Source organism: Centrocercus urophasianus, unplaced genomic scaffold (genome assembly GCF_019232065.1).
Source record: "Centrocercus urophasianus isolate 14NV4802_14NV808 unplaced genomic scaffold, USGS_Curo_1.0 seq_28, whole genome shotgun sequence".
Taxonomy (NCBI): domain Eukaryota; kingdom Metazoa; phylum Chordata; class Aves; order Galliformes; family Phasianidae; genus Centrocercus; species Centrocercus urophasianus.
In genome coordinates, this window is record NW_024884844.1 from 9037657 (window position 1) to 9062953 (window position 25297).

Sequence of the window (25297 nt, forward strand, 5' to 3'; positions counted from 1 at the left end):
AACCTCAAAATACAGGTCGGTGGTAAAAACACAGGAATCTGAAATACTTATGTTTTCTGATCTGAAAGAAAGAAATGGAAATGATGAAGAAAGATACTATAACTAGAGACATGCTTGTTACCCTACAAAGAGTGGCTAGCAAGCACTCTGTTGCTATCTTTTGGTTCCAGGGATAGCATATGTACATTCTGGTGTGTCTAAAGGAGATTGGGTAAGATTTAAAGGGAACTTTTAGTTTAATGATGGATGTCCTTGCTGGGGAATGGTCTCAGGTAGATCAGGATTCTCTCTGCAGAAATCTCTCTTCAAGAACGCATGCATTTTGTAAATAAAACTGAGCTCTTGGATGTTTGCATCTACTCTGTCTGAATCTGCCTACAAGAAACATCGAAAAACCCCACAACCCTCACAGATCACAGCAATTGCAGGATGTCTGAGTCTACAGCGCTGTGACAGTGGCTGCCTTCATCTGTGTGGCAGCCTGACTTCAGCTTGCTTATCATGAGGGGGGCCTCTTCCCAGCCATGCCAGAAGCTTTGCACCACCTGTAATTAGACAGAGAAAATTGCTCAAGTTAACGCTGCATCGAAACACAGCGCTAATATCCGCCTGTCTCGGCAGTAAGACAGCCACCATAAATATGGGATGCAACAGGCTGTCAACTATCCTGACTTCTGGAGCAACCCGCTTCTCTGAGAAGAAATTTCCAGGCCCGGTTATTAATCAGGCTGTGAGTGATCTGCAGCCCTAGGATCCGTCACGCATCGATCAGCTCTGTCCCGCTCTCCCCATGAGCAGCTGTTTCTGGCTCTGTCTCGATGGTGATGAGGAGCAATCAGCCCAGCTGCTGAGTGAGGCTGAGGGGAGAATGACAGCCGTAGCCTAATGAAACAGTAAGATTAGGAGCTAGTCTGCATTTCTGCTGCTGCTTTTGCAGGACCCTGAAATGGGGCGGTTTGTGGCTGTGAGCATGGGCAGCCCTTGGAGCACTTTGCAGTTGTCTCCAGTTTGAGCCTTCAGCACGGTCACGTGGAAGCGTTTCAGAAAACATATATGACTTTCAGCTGTCTGACACTTCCCAATCTCTTCTGTTTCTTGCCTATAGGGCTATCAATCATTCTGTTCTTTTCAGCTAAGCGGTTTTAAATCTCCTGTGAAAAAATTGTGTCAGTCCAGTGTAAGGACAAGTGGCTGCTCTGCAACGCTAATTTGGTCTTGCTTAAGACATGAAAATAGACTGGTCAAATATCAATTTGAAGTTTCTAGACCTTGAAATGATTTAAAATCTCTTTTAAGAGAAAGACCAGGGCTGAAACTTTGTCTCCGAGGCATCGTTTTTAACTTAGCAGTAAGCTCTGATGATCTTTTCTTCAAATTGCCTATTGCAGAGATGCCTGCAAAGAAAGTGCTTCTTTGGGACTGTTTGTGTTTAGTAGCAGCACTTATTTCATTTCATGTGACAGATGACTCGGCTTTTCAATGGGGCAATGGCTCGTTCAGTCGCATCGGGGCAGGGTTTCACCTGCAGAAGGGCTCTGCTTCGGCAGGACAGAGGTGGCAGTGGGTGATGCTTGGGATGCTCAGCCACCTCCGCACAGCTGTCCTTCTCAGTTGGATGTGTACACGCTGTGTGCCCGCGTTATTGAATTTTTATCATTTAATTATTTTTCCTTAATGAAATCTACTCTGAGATATTGATAGCATTCATGGAGATCGGTCGCACCCGATGGCACACAGCTGGTAGGGCTCTGTGCTCTGCTGCGGATCCACAGGCTTCACAGGGATGGTGCCACCCAATTAAGATTTAAATGTCTGAAAGTCTTTAATATCTGTTGTGATTGATATTCTATAATTGGGGGGGTTTCTGAGCAGATTCCAAGTTAAGCTTCATAGATTTATTTTTCTCCTAAGGGTCTGATTTTGAGACGCTGAGGAATTCCGGAGGATTGCTGGGTGAGGCTGAATGAACTCTGGTTCGCTCCTCACCATAGCCATGCCTTCATTCACTCGTAAATAAGTGCCTGATTTCTACTTGAGGGATTTTTTTTCTTTTCTGAAAGATGGGGAAATCAAAGAATTGAATGCAACCTTACACTGTAACGATTCTATTTTAAGCAGTTATTCTGCCTTTTTTTTTTTTTTAATCTCAGTATTATCATACAGCAGCTCAACTAATGAATATATAATTTTCTTTCCTTTCTGCTTGTCACGCCCTGCTAACATGGACATCTACAAAGGCTCAGGTTGGTGTTGCAATCTGTCTTCATCTTATCTGATTGTTCTCATTTAGTAAAAAGGGGCTTCGATGTTGTTCTGCATCAATCAGCTTTTTTCCCTTCCTCTCTTTAAAACTGGATCCAACATTATTACCACATTACAGATTCATCCACAGAGGTGCCACATTCATTTGTTACCCCTGAAACTATCCTTCAGCTTCAGCAGAATGCGCTGTTTCAAAAACGCAGGACATTGATTTATTTATATCTACTTAAATTTGCTCTGCTTGCCTTGCTTTGTGACAGGGAGACAGCAGAAGCTGCAATACTTACAGCTTCTGGAATCAGCGAAAAAAAGCAGCACCGCTCTTACTAATGAGTTTCTGCCTTGGTTTAGACCCCTGTGTTTGACAACACAGTACAGTATCCTTTGTTAATATCTTGTTTACATTCAGTATTTTCTTGGTGTCGAAGCAATATAATTAAAACAAAAAGCAAAGCCACAGGAAGTGGCCCCTTGTATTAGCGTATGCCCCATTCCCATGTTAACATATCAGTTCTGGAGGTATAATTCTGAGAGTAAATTGACTTGCCTGAGTATTTCAGGTAGAAACACGCCGTGCCTGCGAGGTACCTGCAAGGTCATCCGCAGTGCTGAGCTCTGCTGCTCAGAGTCCGAGGACTTTGGGGACAGTGAAACCTCCGGTGCTCCTCGTTGTTTATCCATCCTCCCACTCTCTGCGTAATTAGTCCCACAATGAATACCAACACCCGCATGTTCAGGCCTGCCAGCGTTGTACAGCGTGGGGTTCAGGTGGCATCTCAGGGGTCTGGGATGTGGTTGGGACTGGGAGCTGCCCCTCCTTACCAGGACTCTGAGGTGCTCTGAGCCTCCCAGCTTCTAGGTAGAATTAATTGAGGTGGACAACCACTTACAGAATGTTTTCTCCCATATTTTCTCCCATTTAATCACGCAAACTTCTTGCTTTAATCTCTGGGAAGAAGCACTCATGCTTCACAATGTTATATCCCAGTGTTCTTAGTGGCTGCAAGAAAAGTGTAAAAACACTTAGGAATAGTAAATATGAATTAATAAACCTTGCTGAGCAACTTGTTAGTTCTTTAGGTATTTGCTGTAATGATGGTGCTTCAGCAGAGCTTACTTCAATTAACTTTTTAAACAAGACATTTTCCATTCGTTACGCTTAGGAATTTGAAATACAGTAGTGTCTGTCTTTGCATGTTTAATCATCCGTTAGAAGAAAATAAGTGACTTACTAGGAGGCCAGCGTTCCTACAAAAGTGTAGCAATGAACTAGATACAACAAAGGCGTGTGAAGGCCATGGTGAGGGGATGTGGAACATCCAGATGTCTTTGCAGCAAAAATGTTCTGCTGCTTTCTGAATGTCTCTCCTCTTTTATTTTGCCTCGTTTTACAGCCAGAGTTTTGCACTGCTGCTTTTTCTGATGGTTCCATCCTGAAATGTCTTTATCTGAACAGTTCAGTATCTGATTTCAAGCTGTCATCTAGTTAGTGCAAGAAATAGGGCATTTCCAGCTGCGGTCCCATGTTCCCTGGGGGCTTCCTCTCCAGCCTCTAATAGATCACTTAATTCTTCATCCTCAATTTTCTCATGTGTAAATTAGGATTAAAGTTGAGCTGTTTTGAGGGTTGGCTTATAAATAGATAATCAAGAGCTAGGGAAACTTCAGAGAACTCGTGATTGTTTTCACCCCTCCTACTCACTGAAAACCCATCATTTTTTGGCACTGTTTTTGAAGGCTGTCACCATGGCCAGTCATTTAAAGTAATGCTGAAGTGTCTGTTTCTGTAGGAGCTTCCAAACGTGAGCCTGGGAATACTTCTCTCTGTCTTTCTATGAGTAGCTATCGCCCTGACTTGCAATTCATGTGTTCTGCTTAGATGTTAGAATAAAATCAATCCCATCCTTCTGTCAGCTACAAACCAACAAACCAGTTTCAGGTTTTCTACAGTCTTGCTTCAACACCAGTGGAGTTTTATTGTAACCTTATGGAAGTTCTAATTGATTGCTTTTTTTCCTTACCAGAAAGGAAGTCAGAAGCACTAATCCCTTTGTCTTGCATGCAAATGCAAAGCTACAGTGCTGAATTTGCTTCACAACAATTTTGGCATTTCTATAGACTGTTACAGGCACACAATTTCAGGAACTCCCATCTTTTCGGTGGATCAAACACATGCTTATCTTTGCAAACTTCCATGGTGTAAGTTGTTCTTAAACAGTGTCTTTTGAGGTTGATGGCTATTTGCAGAGTTCAAATGCCCCAAGGCAAGCGTTCATCACTGAAACAGATGCATTGCAAAATCCAAATTGCTTAAAAATCAATTGTTAAATGGGTTTTCATACTGATGAGCAGTTAGCGTATTTCTAACTATTGTGATCAATGCGCAAACTAGAATGAATTAAAATCAATTTCATTTTAAAGAGAACTATTTAATGTTAAAATTTTAATGAGGTCATTTCTGTGATGTAGTGTTTGTTAATGTGCAAGTACTTGTCATACTGACACACAGCTAGTTTAGTAAAGCTTTTAAATGTGTGCTTAGATCTGCCAAATCAGACATGCACTTAAGTAATTAACAAAGCATGTACTTCATTTTGAAATCAGTTTTGAAGAATTAAGTAAAATGAACTCATTATTAGGAAATGTCTGCTGTGGATTAAATGGAACACGAAGGCAGTATTAGGTGGTACAACAGTTATTCAGGTCGTATCTGGGTGGAATATCACCTACCTCACCAAAGAAAGACATTTGGATGAACAGGGTGGAGGCAACATAGAGGTCAGATGTGCAGGTGATTGTAATAGGGGGATGCCTCTGTGGCTGTGTTTCCCACTGTGCTCCGGATCCATGTGTGTCAGGCTGCCTGCAGGAGAAGCACTGGCTGCAGTCCAAGTGTCGTCAAGTCACAGCCCTGAACTGTAAGTCGAGGAGAGTCGTTTGCACATGGTGACATCTCAGTGCTGCTGCCTCTTGAAGTTTCAATATTCAGGAAATAGAGAAATGGCCATGCAAAAAGTATTAAAAGTGGGCAAATTGCTGGCAAGCCTCAGTAGGAGCGTTTTTAATATCTACATTTGAATTTCATTACCAAGAAGCGTCTTTCCAAACCAGAGAAAATCAACTCTCTTTTCTACGTGATTTTTTTAGCCCTCACAGGGTTTTAGTGTTATTTGTGGTGGTCTCTGTAGCTCAAAAACAGGTTGTTATTTCTTCGGTTCAGGCTGTTTCAATGTATTAGATCTAATGTAACCTTGGTATAAGGGCAGTGATGTGAAATGGACTTACGTTAGCAATGAATTTAGCCCATTTTTGTTAGAAGTGAATAGCACAGAGGTAGTCCTCAGTGTCTCAGGCAACTGCTACAGTGATCAGTTTGGTTGTTCTAATATAATAAGCAGATATTGACTTTAGTTGAGGTGAACACTGAGATTTACTGTCTTGAAAACTAAAATATTGACTGAGGGAAAACCAGAGTCAATATTTACCTTGAGGGACAATAAATCTTGATGTTCACTGGAATATGAAGTTGCTGTGATTTTCAGAAGTGTTGAACCTTGTTCTGGTTTAAGCTGCAGATGCTCATCAGGAAAGCTACCCAAAATATAGCTAGGAATTTCTTTTAATGAATCACATCAGTTTGGCAAGTGTACTTTTTCCTGTATGTCCTTTGGGAGATCATTGTTATTACTGACCTCCATGTAAATAAATACATTTCAGGGTGCTGTTAATTACATAAAAGTTCTCTTGTGCTTAGATGTTTGGACCTTTCATTAGAAGGTAAGTATGAGCTATTAAAAAAAAAAAAAAAAAAAGATAAACAACAGATACATATAAATGCTAACTTCTGTATGTTGTGTAGGAATCCAAGATAGTTTAGGAAGAACTTAGGGTTTGCATTGGAGTGAGTAAGAACTGGCTTCTTTTTTTTTTTTTTTTTTCAGAAGAAAACTACATTGGTTTGTGTCCCAAAAAACAACTTCTATCTTTCTTGCCCTTAATTCCTTTGGACCATGCCTATCAATTTGATTTTAGGACTTAGGTGTTAATATATCTCAGATTAGTTGTGGTTACAGAGAGTGATACAGCGAGCAGTGCTGAGTTACAGAGCCCTCTGCTCATCCCTCCATCTTGTTCTAGCTTCCGTCCTTCAGGAGATGCAGTGCAGCCATGCAGCTCTGCACCAATGTTGGATGTTCACTGGTAAGGGTTTTCTAAGTGCACTGCATAGTGGGTTTGTGTAAGTTTGGCAGCAGTGAGCATTAAGTGGATTGTTTTCCCAGGAGCTGTTGTGTTTGTGCTTGGGAAGAGGAGTGGTGTATCCCAGCCTGCTCTGGCTCAGGTGTGTTGGCCTGAGCCTATCAACTTGAATCCAAGAGAGGTCCACAGGAAGCATGCATAGGATCAAGGTGCGTGAGGAGCAGCTGAGCTCCCTGGGTTTGTCGGGCCCAGAGAGAAGAGGCTGAGGGGCAGCTGCAGCTCTCATAGGGAGCTCTGCTCTCTGGTGTCAGCAACAGGACATCTGAGGAGGCTCAGGTGTGGGTTAGGGAAAGGTTCTGCACTGGAGGGTGGTTTGATGGGAGTCCTAACTTTAATGATGTGGATGCAAGGAGCAACTGAGCTGCAGACTGCCGTGTTGTGGGCTCTTTGGGGCCAGCACGCGAAGCAGGAGCTGCAGGGTTTAAGTTGGTCCTTTGGGCTCTGCTGATATTGTGCGGCTGGTGCTGTGTGCCGTTGTCCATGTGCATGACCTGCTCAGCTCGTACAAACCTGCAGCTGTCTCCAGGGAGAGAGATGAGGCTCCCCATGTGGTCACACAGGCTTGACATGACTAGGCACCAGAATACAAATGCTATATTAACAGCTTTATTATTGCAGCCCTGCCTGCTTTCCAAGAGAGTGCATTTGAGGTATCACTTCACATCACTGTTAACTGTGTATCGTCTTTTTATTTTGCCTGTGCGTGTTTCCTCAGGTGGGTTTTAGTTCATGTGGCATCCCATCCCTTCCCAAACCCTGCTGGTTTTCTTATACAAAAATGTGCCACGAATGGCAAATACCACACATTTTGACCATCAAAATATAAGTGTTGTAAATTCCTGATGTTAGTTCTCTACTGTCTGCAAACGGGCTGCATGGGTTTTCCATATATAACTGACTGTAAACCAGAAGGTGAGAGGTGACTGTGCTCACAAGGCGGCAGTGCCAAGCCTTTGGTCTGGGCTGGTGCAGGAGCAGCTGTAGCTCACTCCTTGCTGTGGGCTGGGTGCTGAAGTACTCATGGTGTTTGTATTCTGGTGTTGTTCACCTCCATCCCTTAGGGAAAACTCTGCTTATGCCTAAAGCACACATTTCTCACAAATATCTCCTGTAGAAAGCAGTGTTTAGTCAAACAATTCAGGCAGAGTGTAGCTGCTTTTCCCCCCATAGAGCAAAGACACTGATAAATACCCTGAGTCTCTACATCCATCTGTTGGGACTGTGCCTGCTTCTCAACACACTGCTATGGCCTCCTGTGCCTGCAGGCTGGGCTGGGAGCACAACTCCCTCCCACAGGTGCTTCCTTGCTTTGCTCCTGTGTGTATCGTTTCATGCTAATGAGTGTGACTGCACAGCTAATTAGTGAATAGCTGACACCTGAGACTTAGCTGCTATGCATATAGATATACCTGTGTATCTTTAGCAAGTTACCTTCTTCTCATCTGATAGGAAGTTAACGTGCCGATGAGGCACTGGTTCTCTTCTCAAGCCGATCTCCCCATCCTTCACCAGCAAAATATCGCAAATAAGATTTCATTATTGCTATAGTCATAAGCTATTATTTTAAAATGAAGCTGTAAATCAAATGTGTAGCTGAAATTCTTTATTTGAGGGGTGGGGTGGATGAGTCTACAGTTATTTTATCAGTGAGACTCGTACCAATGACAGCAGCATGGCCATGGAAATTTTCGCTTGCTGAAGAAGAAATCTTAGGTAGGCTCTGTTTTTGAGGGGCAGCAAGAGAGAATGTTGTATCTTCAGATCAGCTTCTGCAGACAGATTGGTTCAAAACAAGTAAGTTTTATTCATTACAGTAACAGAACTGTTGAAACATTCATTTGTTTAAACCTAGAAATCTGTTCAAGTACTGCTCCTCCGTGTGCTGCTTCAACCAGATTGAATGCTGAGCATCAAAAGAAATGTTTATCAAGCTTTTGTGTTATTTTTCTCAGTATTTGGTTGTATTTTTCTTTCTGCATAGATACTGTAGTTCAGGTGAATATACAGTCGTGTTTGATTGAGAGATATGTTAGAGAAAAGTCACTAGCATTTATGGTTTTGTGTATAAAGATGAAATTTGTAGGTTGTGTTAAATTACTTACCAGGATGTGCTAGAAGCACAGGCAAATGAGTGCAGATTTTAAACATGTACCTTTTGAAACATGAAAATGATGCGGTGCATATGGTCCCAGTGAATGACATGATAGATTATACTGAGAGCAGTCTGAGCAAATGGAATTGTAATGGAATTCCTGCTCTGGCTTTAGAGAATAACTTATTTATCCTGCATCCTAAGATGCTGCATGCATACTACAGTTTATCATATACTTAGAAATCCCCTGGCAAGTCAATAATGAATAAATGAACTTAAAGATATGATAACACTTAGAGCATAAGGAGCAGAAGATAGGATGTTTTTCAGTCTACTCTTTTGTTGTTTTGACTGAGGTGTTTCTGCAGAGATGCTGACCCGGATAGTTCAAATGAATAGTTTTGATTCTTTTTTCTGGCAGGTGTACGAGGCAGTCCCATGCTACACTGAGTGCAATCAGTATTCTTGGGTAGTCGAACCGTGGTCTCCATGCAAAATCAACAGTGAACAAAATTCCCTCCACTGTGGAGAAGGAATACAAACGAGGAAAGTCAGGTGCGTGAAGACAAAAGCACAATTGCAAATTATAAAGAGCTCAAACATGCTTGCATAAAGCTGAAACAACTGGCTAAGTGACAGTGAGTATGTTGTTAAGTCCAAAGTATTTCAGATGAAAAGAAACGTGCGTGTCTGATGATTAACAGGGAAAGCACTGAGAGATGAAGCCTTGTGTTATGATTAAGATTTCTTTCATGAAGAAGGCATGATGTTTAAATTAGAATTCTTTAACCTAAATGCCAAACAGGTACAGCACGCTCCTGACCTGCATAGCCTTCATATTCTCATTGCTAACATATTCCCTAAGTAATAGCACAGTGTTAACTGGAGTGGTGTTCATTATCAGTAAGTATTCATTCCCTAGGCTTGGCAAATACTGTGATTTCTAAATGTGAGGATGTTACTAATGGGAGTACAAAGGTTTGTTCTTTCTGGTTGTCATTTTCTCTTCATTCATGTGTCTTCCAATCAAAGTTAAAAGCTCCTTGTATGAAGCTTTAAATATTTATTTACAGTATTTATTGAAACCTGAATCGCGGAAGTCCATCATGTGCATAGCATTTCAATTTGGCTTGTTAACACCATTAATTCATCACTTTGACTTAATGCGTACAGCTTTGTGTTACATACAGTGTCCTATCTGGAGTTGTGCAGACCTGCTGACATCTGTCACTTCTGTAATAAGCTGATTAAACTCAAACAAAAATTAATGTTTTCTGTGTAGGTGTGTAAGTACTACAGAAGACCATGGAGGGGAAACTGTACCCAACACCCTGTGCAATAAGGCTGAAATCCCAAGTGAAATTCGTAAGTGCAGCTTGTACTGCCCCAATGAGTGTGCAGTGTCTGACTGGGGACCATGGAGCACGTGTCCACAGGTAGGTTTTCCTGGCTGAGGTTCCAGTGGAAAGTTCCTCATGTTGTATTCTTTGTCCTTCAACCGTTGTGTGAAAGAATTAATTTCTAACAACAAAGTAAATACATTTTCATGGATCCTACTGTCTACGTGGTTGAATCTGGATATTTCTTTATTTCTACAGAGACTGAGCTCTGGAAAATTACTTGGTAAAACACATAGGTATGTCTGTGACAATTCAATCCACCCTTTCACAGGTGAGGATCCAAACAAGCACAGCAGGTGACAGGATCGGCATTGTGTTGTGGTTAAGTGTCTGTTTGTGTCCCCCTAGTCAAGGGAGCGCTCTGTGTGTGGTGCATATCTCTCATGGTTAGGGGTGGTGGCACTCTTCCAGACAGATCTTAGGCTGGAGGGAATTGCAGCTCTCTCTTCTCAAAAAGACAGTATTTCTGTCTAGCATCTCCTCCTCCAAAAACCCTGAAGGAAGATTTGAGGCAGTAGTAACAAGGGTACAGCAGCAAGATGTGTGAACAGTTTGTTATGTCACAAAATACTCTAAGCTCTCTGAATTATGCAACCGCTGCCAAATGCTCTCTGTTGTTTGTTAGTTTTTTAACTGTCCAAGATGGAAAGAAGCTGCAAATTTTGCCCTGTGAAAACTCTCTGGCCTCAAGGCATGCGATTTGAAAGCTATCGTTTCTCTCTGGTTAGTGTTGAAATAGGTGCTAGGTTAATTCTAAGTGGTTTTTGTGACATACTTAAGTGGCAGAAATATTCACTGCCCCTACGTTAACAAGGCCGTTATCAAAAGTCCGAGTGGTTATTGGACAGATACTTGTAGTACTGCTGACATAGGTAATTTCCTCCTGTAATATTTTGTGTAGGCTATCGATATACTCAGTAAGAACATGTCAAATGAAAGCTTGTGTTTCATTTCCTGTATTCACCTCCTCCTGAGCAGATCAGCTTCGATTAAGTAGAATTCGCTTGCAACCGATACAGATCCTTTCAAAGTCCCACCCTAGTTGGGCTGTTTCTTTGCCATTAACTTGTTTTCAGAAATTGATTTTCTTCACTTCAGCTTGCAGTAACTAATGCAGCTTCTCAAAGCTGTTGGGTATTTTTCAGTCACATTAGTGAGTTTGTTATGAAGGACTGCTTGAGGCATCCTAATATCCTTAAGACACCCTGAGTTTTTGGTGGAAGACTCCTTTACTGCAATGGTGAAGTCTCTACAGCTCACAGAAGCACAAAGGGATGACCACAACAAAGCCTGATGGGCCTGATGGGCCTTATGTCACCATCAGGTGACATAACTTTTGGTGCTTCCAGGCTCATGTGCCACAGTCCTCATTTCTCCTTGTACATCGTTCTGCCATGGGAGATGTTAATTCATAAATATGAGGGTGTCTGCCTGCCAATGCAATTAACTGAACAATATGCTTTCACAAGCTGTTCTGCAATGCTTTGTTGTGAAACAGAGATGACTGTGTGTGGATAGAGCATGTGTTTAAATAGTTCTGTCCAGATACAAAGCAATAAACAGCTTGAAGTTTTATAGACAAATAAAACCCTCCCTTTGAAGAGTTTACAGCAGCACTGTCTCACTTTTATAGCTACACGGGCTGTTTGTGTTCCTTTGGTTTTAAGAGGGCCACACAGCACAGTTCCTCCCAGACTGCAGATGCTTAATAACTCTAAGGCAAGCACTGGATTTGCTATACGTCCAGAATGACCCTTCTGTGAAAATAATGTTTATTCATTCTGTACATGGGGCAGGGATTGAGGGTAACTGAATGGCCAGGAGTAAGGCACTGCCAGCACAAGGATGATTAAAGCAACCCTCAGCCTCCTCAGTTGTCACAGGGAAAAGGTGGCAGCCAAGAATGGCCATGCACTGGTGAACATAGTGAATGGAGTTACAAAGGCAATGGAGTCAATGGAGTTTCTCATTTCATCTTTAAGAGAAGATCTACGTATAGTCCGTTGGATAACTCCATTATAGCTGGGAGGTTGGATTTGGGTCTTGCATGGAGGCACTGCAAAAAACCACCCAAATATAAAAGTTTGCACCTGGAGCCAAACATCATTTTGGTCAAACCTGTTGTGCCTCCAGTCTGCATCAAGTCTCTTGCTATGGAGTGGCACGTCAATAAGTTGGTCTATGTAAAGCCTCTAGCTCTTTATGATTGCCTGTTCAGTTTTTTTTGAGGGAATTTTACTCAGTAGGTGATAAACACCTGCATGATTTCCAACTCACCTCATGCTGCAAGTAAATGCCCATCCTCAGAGAATGTGCAAAACACTTTTTGTATATTCACTGAAAATACATTTCCCAAGTATGGCTCCCCAGGTAACTTAAAACTTTTGAAGGATCACATCATGCTTAAACAGAAAAGACAAACCATACAGCCTTGTTACTTTTCTTTCGAGCACATTTACATTTCATTACAAAATAGTTGGCGTTATTTTAGACCTAGAGCTCTTGTGAGGCATCTGCCAAAGAGCATTCTGGGAAATCCTCCTGTATCTCTGGCCGTGTTTGGCTTACAGGAGATAAAGAGGATTTATGAAACTTGACAAATTCCAGTTTGTAAGAAATGAGCAACTCCAATTTCAACATCATCTTTGACTGAGTAGCTCTTTGGTTCAAGATATTTACCTAAGATTTGGTCACGTGAGAATTCTTTTCCAGTCACTTTGGTGCTCTGCTCCAATTTTATAGTGTTGATAATAAATTCATCCTGATAGCGGAATAACTAAGCTTTATCAGCCAAATATAAAAAGGCCTTTTAGATTATCCAGTTTACCCTTTGTCAATATGTCATTGTATACCCTGGATACTTTCTGGGGTACTACTTTATTACTTCTGTTTTATCTTGTAGCAGTACTCTTCCCATGTGGATTTTTTACTTTCAAGATGGTAAATGATCTTGAATCATATTGAAATCAATGAGTCATAAAGGTGGTGACTGCTTTGTCAATAGGAAGTATTTTCTTCAATACTTCTTTCTACAAAAGCATGCAGCTGTGGTTGTGTTCCTTTTGGTTTCTTGATTCCTTTTTAGTATTACTCTTTGTAGGGGCATTTTTCTTAGTTCAAGGCGCTGCCACCATTCCTTTATGTAGATTTTTCAATTGAATTGCAATTTTTGCATCTTGATCATGCTGCTATTTAACATTGCTACACAAATATAAATTGTATTTCCTCTAATGGCACTTTGCTGTGACCCAGAAATGCAACTGTCTGAAATGTAATACCTCAAGATTACTTTTGAGGTTCTGTCTCTTTGCTGGATTCAAGAAACTCATAATTACTGATTTAAAGCTTCTCTTTTACTCTCATATTCTCTATTGTAAGAAGAAATTCAAAATGGTTTTCTCTCTGATTGAAGACTATTTTTTGGCTCATAAAGTTTTCTTCTTTGTCGCTAAGTAACACCCATGTAAGTTAAATATCAAGGCTTTAAAGCCATTAAAATAACAGTTTGAAGCTTGCTAGTTAGTTAGAAAAAAAAATCATGAGCAAATTAGATTGACTTGCATTTTGCTTCAGAGATTTCATATTCATTCCGGCTACAATAGCGTGTTTAGTCAGACATCATCACTTGATTGCTCAAAGACCCAGCTAAACAATCTAGAAGCTGAAATCCTATCATCTCTGTTAAATATTCAGTGATCGAATAACAGGCACTACCTGCAGTGTCTTGACTTTGTCTTCATCTGACTTGGAAATATAATTAATTGACTTCAATTGAATTCATCAAAGCACTCTTGAAATGAGTTAATATGTGAGTTGTGCTACAAGTCCCTGAAATAATTACCTCAATTTTTTTTTTTTGTTAGCTGTCTGCTACCTTGTGGATAGCAGTCACAGCCCTACTGTCGGATCTGAGTGGCCTTCATGTTTCCCTCATCTGTTGGTTTTCCTAGCAGCAAATTCTAAGAGGTCTGAAATTAGTTAATTAGAGGGGGTTACATGTCAAGCGAATGAGAGCAGCTGTCCCTATTTCAGTGAGCATTTTCCTCCTGGATCAATAGCCATTTACAGTGCTCAGGACTTGTAACAACTGATTTATTATTCTCCTGAATCTGTGAGGTGTGTGCAATATTCAGATAACTGCTTGTACTAAATGTGGCAGCAGGCAATACAGCTGACTCACAGGTTTCACAGTGACTTTCATCTCAGGTGTGAGTCTGAGTTGTTATGGTTTGGAAGTGCTTTCCCCCTAAGCCAATTGGAAAAGAAATCGAGGACTCATTTGTACGTTTTGCGGTTCATTGCATGCGTTACTGGATCTTCATCTCAACTGGTAACTTCACATGTAAGCTTGACAGAGGACCTGTATTATGGGTATTGGGTTGAAGAATGAAGATTGAATAGAGTTTAATTTCTAGACCAGGGGATAATTCATTTAATTCAAGAATAAGAATCATGCTGGCCTAATGCTTTCCTGGATGAACATACACTGTTCTTTGTCCATAGGTATGACCTGATTTTTTTTTGAGATGGTTTTATCAAAAAAGTTAGTGATTTATATATATATTTTAGGTTTGTTGGTTTGTTTTATTCACCTTTATTAAAAATGTTTATAAAATAAATAACAGTTACGTAAGTATGCAAGTGAGTTTCAGAACTTAGATACATCTCAAAAAGGAAGTCTCCGTAAGTGCATTTTCATTTTAAAGGACTGCTCGTGTTACTGTAAGGGGATTGTTAAATTGTTCTGAAACATCCTCATCTGCATGAACAATACAGTGGTTCATTGCAGTGTTAAAAATAGTTAAACCTCGTTGCTGCCAACGCATTTACCTTAGTTTGAGGTTGCATGTTTCCTTATGAATAGACTTTTAAATATAACGTGGCCAGCTATTTATAGAGCAGCGTGCTTAATACAAGCCATTTGATAAATAAAGCAGCTTAAAGGGCTTTCTGTTACTGGGTTACAACCTTTATGCTGAACAATTATGATGCATGTGAAAGCCTAGATCAGTGGACAGCTTTTTAAATCCACCACAAAGAAAGTCTGATAGAATATATTAATGTGCAACGTTAACAACCCTTCCTCAAGGACTTAGATTTCATAACCTTATGAAACCTTTATTTTATTTTGCATCCTTTTCTTCCAGAGCAAATTTTCTATACTTCGTCTGTTCTGCTATTGTCTGGAGCAAAGGCTGGGTACATTCTTTGTGTATGTTTATATCCCTCACTTTTCATATTAGCTTAAAATAGTGTCAAGTGGTCATGCTAGAAAAATGTGACTGGCTCAAAGAAATACTAAAAAATGCAGTAGATATAATGCCAAGAATTCCTCTGTAGAATCAAGAAGATGGCTTTTATAGTTTCTCAAGTGAATAGTCCTTTAGGAAAGACACCAATTCATTCCTCTCTTAACGTGATATGTATCTACCAGTGCCTCAGGATGTTTTCTTTTTGTTATCGTATATATAATCTTGTCTGTAGATGCTGGGCTCAAACTCAGCTTTTTCACAATTGATAGAAAAGAATAATGAAAACAGTGAGATTTGATGCAGTGAAGTAGGGGACGGTCGAGTTATGCATGTAAAGAAACTTACTGTCAGTGTATGATGTCCTTATGCTCTAAGATGTGATGTATGATTTGTAAGATATGAATTGTGACTTGAGTTACATGCCCATTATTATTACCATCTAGAAATTAATTCCATGTCTACCAGTTATATCAAAGGAAGTATGTGCCTGAATTGCACACTCCATTGCTTACTGTCGTTGAGGAGGAGTCTGGAATAAAACCAACAACCAACACTGCCTGTAAAGCTAAGTGCCAAAATTAGTTGGCACTTAACCTGGAAGGTACATAAAGTTACAACATCTGTACCTTCTGCTTTCATGCATCATAGCATTTCTTGTTTTCTCTCTTATATTTATTGCCAGTCAACATCCATATTCATCCTCCTTCTTTGATCCAGAAATCTCTAACCTGTACAGGCAGAAATCTATAGCCTGGGTGGTGCAGAAAATAGATTTTCCCTGAATAAAGATAGAAATTAGACAAAGGTTTTCCACTGGCCAAGCAGATAGTAAGCTCTCATGATTCTCAGGTAGAAGCAAGACTAAATTGTCCTTCGTTGCAGGCCCAACCCTCTGGCAGAGCAGAGTCTTGGTTTCCTGTGGTCTGGCATCTCTCCAGAGCTGTTCTCATTGCAGTTTGCTGGAGGTGTCTTTGGAGTCAAGACCCAGCCCTTTACACTCAAGCCAGAGGCAGAATTTGAGCCCACTTTCTTGTCTCATTTCATATACCTGAGCTGTGTGCAAGAGCTGGACCCCATCACAGATCAGTGAGATCCATACAAGCATGGCATGGAGGGCTTCAGCTTCTGCATGGCACTCAGTTTGGCCATCTTCTAGCTCTGACACAGTCTAAATCTACCTTCATAAATCAGTCTAAATCTGTCACCTTGACTTTCAGGGTAGAAAGATTTCTATAATGCCCAATTTAAGCTAGTTGTTACACGCCAAATCCTCCCACAGGCATAAAAATAAATAGCATGACCGTAAGGAGATGATCTAAAAAAAACAAGTCAAAATTTAATTCCCACAACGGCATACTGTAATTGTACATACCTGCCTGTCTCTGAACAGTGATGCTGACTGCACCTTTTCTTCTTTCATTTTCCTTTTGCTGTATATACTGCACTGGCTGATGCTGAGCACAAACCCAACTACTTACAAGAGGGAATGTCCAACTTTATGTAAAATTAATAATGAAAAGCTAAATCTACAGTCAGTAAAAATAGTATTTATTAGTGGAGTGACATGAAGTAAAATTATGCCTTTTAAAGTACCACACTGTTTAATGGAAAGAGAGGAATTGGAAATGAAAGTGCTTAGAAAAGGGCTGATGCGCTTTCTGTTTATTAAAAAAAATAAAGTGGATTCATATATGCTTGTGAGAATAAACTTGGTTTCCTAGTGGGATAAGAAATCTATCCTTTTCCAGTTTAAAACCTTTACCCCTTTTCTTTTCTCTACGTGCCCTTGTAAGAAATCCCTTCCCAACTTTTGGGCAGGCCTCCTTTAGGTAATGGAAGGCTGCAATGAGGATTCCCTGGAGCCTTCTCTTCTCCAGGCTGAACAAGGCTATCTGTTTCAACTTTTCTTCATGGGAGTGGTGCTCCAGCCCTCTGAGTGTCTTTGTGGCCTCCTCTGGACCTGCTCCAATAGTTCACGTCACTCTTGTGCTGGAAGCCCAAGGTCTGGACATGGTACTCCAGATGCTTACAGGGGCAAAGCAGAGAGGAATTTCCTCCCTTGCCCTGCTGGCCAGCCACCCCTTTTTTGATGCAGCCCAGCATACAGTTGGCTTTCTGAGCTGCAAGCACACATTGCTGGCTCATGTTGAATTTTTCATCAACCAGCACTTCCAAATCCTTCTCCTCAGGACAAGAAGTTAGGTAGTGCCAGCCCCAATACCAAGACCTGAGAAGCACCACTCACTGATGGAATGGCACCTGTACTGTTTCATATGGAATATTATTTTTGAGTAGTCAAGTTGACTGTCCTTTTCTACATCTGTGAGAATACTCAGAATCAAGCCCTTCTGTAGTCTTGCCCAGATCTTGATTAGCTCTGTAACAATTCCTCCTGCCTAGCAGCTGATGTGTTTCTTTATTTCTTGTTAATGCTCTCAGTATTTCCCCACGAGAAACAATCTCTCTTCTTTAACTTTTGCTGTTTACATCCTCTAACTACTTCGGGTTTCCAAAGCCATTCCTTATTCTTTGCCATATAGTATTTTATTTTTCCAGCGTGGGATTTTTGTGGAGTCCTGCAGGAGTTGTGCACCCAACCCTATTGAGATTCCACAGTGGTTGGATGCTCGGCTCCCTCTTGCTCCTTTGAAAATTCCAGCTTTCATCTTTTTCTTGCTAGCCATTCCCTCCTGCCGCTTATTCAGTTCCATATATATTTGGTTCAATTTTTTACATAGTTAACTTGAAAGAGTAAGGCCAGAAAATCAATTATAAAACTAAATTGACTTCTCAATTGACGTAAAGAGAAACTCAACAAATAATATTACAGGATATTAGTTACAGTTTGCAGACTTTGAATTTTTGCATGTTTCCCATGTCCTCGGCTTGATTAAATGAACACTTTTGCGACAGAGATTCTTTATTATTCAGAACAGGTAAAAGTGAGTTGCTTATCGTATCAACCCTGGCTCCTCAACAAGGTGGCTCATCAGTGCAGTGAGAATGCCAGCTTCAGATCTGCAGTAAACTCCTCATTTGTTCAGATCCTGGCAAATGAGAGATACATCTCAACCTGTTGGAGTCGGGGCTGTTTCACTGTTCCACTAAAAGGACATCCGAGAGGGAAAATTGCCTGGCTAGCCAGGACTGCTGGGTGGCTGCAACAGCATGAATACCACACAGTGCTGAACTGCATCAAGGCCCTGTAATTGTGCACAGCAGGATGCGTGCTAGACAATACTGTTTTATTAAAAGCAGTTACTTATCTACAAATTATGCATATTGTCTGCCTACAGGTGGGTTGTTTTTGGAAAGGGAGCAAAGGCAGGTATTTTGGAGCTGGCACAAACTCAACTTCTTTCCCAGTGTTCATTGATTTGTTTCTTTTCCTTCGGTAAAAATGCAGAAGAAAATTAATTAGCAGTAGCTACAGAAATACCTGCTTTGATTTTTTTTTGTTTCTTTTAAATGGTCAAGTCATTTAAGCTATTACTGTGAGGATGAGCAGACTGGTTGTGGAGAAGGCCATAAACTATTGGTAAACAGCACAGGTTTAATTTTCAGACAATTGAGAACAATTAGTTGTTTTAGATGAGCGTGGACATTCAAATAAGATTACCGTTTAAAATGGTTTGACAAGATGTATGTCAACAATCAGAACATAACACAATTTCCTTCATGTAATATAAGCATTAAGGGACACACACCTTGACAACTGTTTTAAAAGCAGACCAGAACTTTTCCTGTTTGTTCTGATATTTATTCTGTTTTGTTAATGCTATCATCTGCGCTACTAATCCAGTTTACAGCAGTCTGACATTTTATGCTGCAGTGCCATGACATCTCTGTTTAATATTCACAGTACAGGAATTATCCATACTTTCACCCATGCAGGGTTCAGTGTTTGACAGCACTTAGTAGCATGATAATAAGCCTGTGGCTTTAAGCTGTTAGTTTTTTATTTTATTTTATTTAGAAGACTCTACAGAAAAATCATGTTTTAAATTCTCAATCACTTATGAAAATATTTTTCTACATGTTTTGTTTTCTTCATTTTCTTTGCTGTTCCAGAGCAATCTTTGGTCCTAATGAGAGACTGTTAGGAATTAAATAGGTCATCTTGTTCAGTAAATGCCTCTGGATAATAGAGATTTATTTAATTGGGATTCATTTCCATTAGGTTTGCTGGGACCACTCTCACTTGCCTGCTTTGTGGGACTGTGGAAGAGCTCTGCTGAGGCTCAGTGGGCCAGAGCCCTCGGGGCTGGTGTTCTATCCCAGCCTTACAGCTAAAAAGGCCATTATATACTTCCATAATCACCCTAGCTTCAGAATAAGCCTATTTATACTTTTTTATGAGATCATTTAATGAGACAAAACAGCTGTCTGTAGTGCTTTTAACCACCAATTAGCCCTGATCACTGCCGCAGCCATTTAATTTTCAGCACTGTGACTCCATCCTCCCCAGCCAGTGTGATGTGGGCACGACAACTAAGCTGGGCACACAGCAGTGACACAGCTCTCTCTGGTCCAAACCAGAAATCATGTGTGGGCAGAAGTGGGTGGCACCTCTGTGTGAACTGAGAAGAGGTTATGTCCTTACGTCCCTCATGTTCTGGAGGGTAGATAGTGAGCAGGTGCTGTCCTCACCACAGAGGGGATGTTGTAAGACTGGAAGCATTTGGTCACTGTTGCTAAGAGCACAACTGAAATGGAAACCAGAAGTAGGGATGGAAGGCTGGTGAGAACAAACATCTGCAGTGCCTGTGATGCACAAGGACAAATGAAAATAGACTTCACTTGGCTCATACTCATGTGACTATGTGAACAAGCAGAATCCTGGGTTATAACCAGCCTGACGTCAGCATATCATGTCACAGGCTGTAAAAAGTCACCCCATCTTGGCAGCACAACTCTCTCTCAGCACTGTGGGTGTGCTTGTGACAGCCCCAGCGCCATGTCTATGTATTCATCGGGGTCTCTTGTGCTGTCCATCACTTCTGTATGCAGGTGTGTGATCCAAGTACTGTGCAAACCCGATCTCGGCAAGTGCTAAGATCTCCTGTCAGTAGAAAGCCCTGTCCTGAAGATTCACAAATGAAACCGTGTATTCTTAACCAAAACTGCTTCCAGTATCAGTACAATCTAACAGGTAGGTATAATTTTCCAATCTATTCTTTCCAGGAAGGGACACAAATTACAGTGCACTTTAAACTGATGTTCTGCTTTCCTAATTATCTTTATGTAAAAGACCCAGGTCCTTAAAGGCTTTCTCCAGTTGTGTTGTTAGTTATGTTTGCTTGCTGTGTTGGTTTCAGCCTTGTCATTACAAGGCTTACTTGCAGACATCACTAATTTCACTAACACTAATTACATGCCTACATTTCTACAGGTTAATGGATAAATGTAGGATTTTAGCAGTTATCATTGTGTGTGTGCTGGAAATAGAACAAGTCAAATGGGATCTCTTTGTTTGTTTGGGCATCAGCAGAACTGTGTGCAAAGCTCCAGTTACAAGAGAATGTAACATGTATGATTCCAGGGAAGGCAATAATACCCAGCAGAAGTCTGATCTGGAGGTGATACAGCTTATCTGGGTGGGCATAGGATATTGAAAGCAAAATACATTGTTTTGGCCTTAGTCAGGAGCAATTAGATCTGTTTCATATGAACTAGCAAAAAGAAAAAGTGCGAGCCCGTTAGTTTTGACTAACTCAGATCATTGAGAAAGATACTAAGAGGAGATCTGAGATGAACTTGTAGACTGGTGGGGAGGAGAGCAGAGCTGCAGAAACTGTTACACCTGAATACAAACCGAGCCTGAGAAATACAGACAGCATGATGATGAAACCTTTTTTTAGCACCGTATTCCAGAAATGAAGAACAGTTATGCATTGATGTTTATCAAAGGTGGAAGACAAAGTAATATGCTTTTCTGCTGGTACGCTTCCTATTTCTTGCTGGTGTATGGAAATTTTAGTTGTGCGTGTTATGTTTTTTGTTTATTTTAAATGGTGTTTTATGGCTTATTTTGCTTTGCTTGCATACTGCTCCTCATAATTTTGGACGAGCAATATGATATGAATTCTCTCCTCCTAGTAATGCCTGTTTTAGTTCACGAGTACTTGAGCTCTATTTGAAATAATGGGAAGCTTTGCTTTGAGACATAAAATGGATGAAATTATAGTTGCTTTTCAGAAACTTCCACAGCTACTTTATCAAAGTGAAGCTTTCCTTCTGACAATACAGCCCTGCAAAAGCACCAACTGGGTTTAATTGATACGCTTTATCAGCATTTAACAGTTTTCTGTGCACCGTGGTGTACTGGTTTTGTTCAGGATTATCTGTGTGCGGAAGCTCTGAGCTTCAAATCTGAGCCTCGCTTTTACTGAAGAGCAACTTCCTTTTGTGTGCTTTCTTCTTGGGTTCGATACGAGCTAACATGGTGAAGTGTAACTCGAAGGCGAGTTACAGCAGAGTGCTGTGTCTTGTGCCTGCAGCCTGGAGCACGTGCCAGCTCAACGGGAACGCGACGTGTGGGCGAGGAGTTCGGAAGCGGCTCCTGAGCTGCGTGCGCAGCGATGGGGAGACGGTCAGTGCACGGCACTGCGAGCAGGTGAAGAGAGAAGCCGCGCGCCGTGGAGAGACGGGCAAACATTAATTGAATTCTCCTAATTTTCTGCCCCTCAGCAGCATGATGTCGCCCTGGTTATGGCTTACGTGTGCATTTTGTTGCTCGCCGACAGCGTCGCCTGGAGAAGCCGGTGGAGACGAGCAGCGAGTGCGTGGTGCAGTGCGTGGTGGACTGCCGGCTATCGGCGTGGTCGGCCTGGTCGCAGTGCTCCCAGACGTGTGGCTCCGGTGGTGAGTGCCCTCCTGGCCTTCCCCTTCTACCACACACCATAGAAATTCAACATTTGATGTGCTTCAGGCAGCCCGTAGGGGTTATGGAGATGTAACAGGCTGTTTTCAAAGGAAACAAGTAGAGATGCCGGAAAGTGGGACCTGACTTAGTGGGCACGGTGGTGATGAGTTGACAGTTGGACTAGATGATCTTAGTGGTCTTTTTCAGCCTCAATGATTATTTTGTTATTTAATTTAAACTTTCAGAATTCAGCCATAGGAAACACTAACCCCTCCCAGATAAAGTGAGTGCTTAGAGTTAGCAGAAATGCTAGGGAGTTACAGGATTCCTGATAGATATAAAAAGCTTTTCATATTACTTTTAGCTACATAGTGAAATCAAATTGAAGAAAAAAACAGTAAGAATATTGTTCTTGAGTTACTACATGTTGCTGTATCCATCCTGTGACCAGCCCCCTTTGTGTTTGTATGACTCCAGTAACTTCAGCAAAGTTTTATGTAGTCCGAACTGCTCACCTAAGTAGAAAAAGCAAGAGGATTAGGGCCTTCCTTACTTCTGTATGAGTTAAACAAAACTTTCAGTGTTGATACGAGGAAATGCATTGAAGATTGTATTCCAAATACGCTCATGATATTATTTCCCAGGCTTGTAGATTGCATCAGACGTACAGGAAATACTTAAACCAAATTCACTGAAGATCAAAAAGAAAAAAGTTTGTAACTTCCATTAAATGATCTCTTCAGATTGATTTCAGAAATCAAAACATGTTACAGAAGAAGCTTAATATTTGGATGAGTGACGTTCTTTCTTTGCTGAGATTTTAGCCCTGTTGTAAAACAGTGCTCTCTTAACATAAATGAATAATTCATAGATAGTATTTTAAAATCTAGGAATACTATTCATTCCAAAGTTCATTTTTCCTTCAAAATCCATTTTGGAGAGTTAATGCTCATGTTGCTGAATGGACTTAAGAATGTTTTTGGAGTGTTCAATCACTCACTGAAATAAATAGTGCAAAAGCAACTTGTAACTTCCTTATGGCTTTTAGCATGATTAATGGAGCAGTTTGTCCTGTGTAATGCCTGAAGGTGTTTTTCTCTTGAGCACTCAGACTGCACAGTCTGCAAAGAGATGTGCATACCTCGTATATACGTAATAGAGGCATACCTCGTATTCCTGATCCTGAAATGCTCATCCAAATCCTAAAGGCTAGTTAAAGAATTGATGGTTGGTAATGCATTTAAGGAGCAAATACTTGCATTGTGTCCTAAGCCAAAGCTGGGCATCTGCAGGGACTGAGCCAACTGAAGTCTTCAGTGCCCTGCAGAAGTGGAGCTCTTCTGAGAGTTCCTTGCTGGGGGTGTCAAGCCACATTAAAGATAATTAAACCACATAGTCAAACACAAGCTTAGTTCAATCTGGGTCATCTTCTGCTTCACAGACAAAATAAGTGTTATACAGTGAGTAGAAAACTAATTAGAGCAGATCAGGCTGTACACATGTATGATTCAAAAGCTGAAGGTTACTGTTCTGTGAATGTACAGACAGTAAACATCTCTGAAACCTACCTTGAATTCTGATACGAAACACAGGAGATGGAGGTGCCTTTTCACCAGTCCTGTAGCTTGGCCTCTTGTGTGTTTCCAGCAGCAGAAACCTTCCCTTCAGCTTCTTCTTTATCTTCCAGTTGGCTATAAATACTACTAATGGTAGTATCAATAGAGAAGTCGTTACCGATGTACCCCCTCACAGGTGGTACTTCACAGATGAGTATCATGCAGCTTTCCTTCCCAAATGTTGACAGGCTGCAATACTGCACCATGAGTTTCTCTTTGGCATTTGTGAGAATAGGATTAAGCCTCATATTAGACACAGGAAACCAAAGGATGATAGCAAACAAGCTGTGGGAATATGGAATAGTAAACACTGATTCTGCTTCCCTCTGCCAAACAAATAATTGCCCACTTTTTGATAAAGCCAAACTGTAGGACTTAAATGCACACTTCTCAGAAATAATTCACAGCAAATCAGCTGTGTGTGATGTTACTGGCTCTGCTGTTCTCCTGTTCACTCAGAAAAACATTCTGCTTTTCTGGCTTTCTTGAAGAGCATGTAAAGGGTCCTCTGAAGTACCAGAAACAATTTCAAAGGGAAAAATAATTTAAATATCATTCAGATCAAAATTTAGTGTTGCTAGATGTATGCTTTCACATGTTTCTTAACTCAAGCAACGCTGCTAATGTTTTCATTCTGTCCTTTTCTTCCAGTAACTTGGTTTGCTGTGGTATATTTTAATGGATGGCGCCTTTTTCTTGCCCAGGTTTTATTTTATGGAACAATGCATTCAAACACGATGCGGTGCTGCTGTGTATGTGGCTCTGACATCTAACATGGTTCTGGTACACAGCAGCCGAAGGCAAATATATTGATTTTTATAAATGATGATGAGTAAAATAGATCTCTTCCCTGCCTGCACTGAGCCTGCGGAGACGTGTAGCACATTTTGCTTGTTGCAGCTGTGGTTCTGTGCAGCATCTGCTCTGGATGCTGGCTGGGGCCTGAGACTGACTTTGTGTTATATAGCAGGGCTTCCTCGTGCCAGTTTCTGCACTGTTACAGAAAGGTGCATAGTCCTGGTTAATGCATGGTGCTCCTAGGATTAAAGCTACTAGCAACATATTGGAAAAAGATGTTTCCCCGCAGGATGTATTTCCTTTATTGAGGCAAGTGAATGCCGGGGAAGTTGTACTTTTCTAAGTAAGTATTTTCCAGTCTGGTATAGTTTCTCTCCTACAGCTGTGTTAAATAGTATAAAAGCAACTAAACCTATGCCTTGTCACATAGGAAAGTGACTTTGTCAAATAAATGGTGGGACTTAACCTGAGTTACCCAGGGTTTAACACACACTGCTGTGTAAATATCCCCAAGTAATTATTTCTTATTTTCAGTTTTCAGCACCCATTTAATGCTGTAGAGCAGAGGAGACAGACCTGTGGCTAATTCATTGCAAAATTAAGGAAAAAATCATCAGGCAATTAAAGAAAGAGCTAAGATTACTTTTCTATCCTGGAGTTTGTGTTGGAAGCAAATGAATTTAGATGCGTGGAGTTTCTGTTCTGCATAGACAGTAAAAAATAAGGTATTTAGAGAGAAAAGACAGGTGGAGTTT

The 25297-nt window shown here is 40.9% G+C and overlaps 1 protein-coding gene across 1 annotated transcript in view; it reads left to right on the forward strand.

Annotated features, from left to right (window-relative positions):
- Positions 1–25297, forward strand: part of THSD7B (thrombospondin type 1 domain containing 7B) — a 244865-nt gene that overhangs the window by 202457 nt on the left and 17111 nt on the right. Inside the window, exons 16-20 of the mRNA XM_042827458.1 lie at positions 9033–9166; positions 9894–10047; positions 20274–20415; positions 21764–21879; positions 22010–22127. Of these exons, the coding sequence (XP_042683392.1) occupies positions 9033–9166; positions 9894–10047; positions 20274–20415; positions 21764–21879; positions 22010–22127 (664 nt within the window). The remainder of the gene's footprint in view (positions 1–9032; positions 9167–9893; positions 10048–20273; positions 20416–21763; positions 21880–22009; positions 22128–25297) is intronic.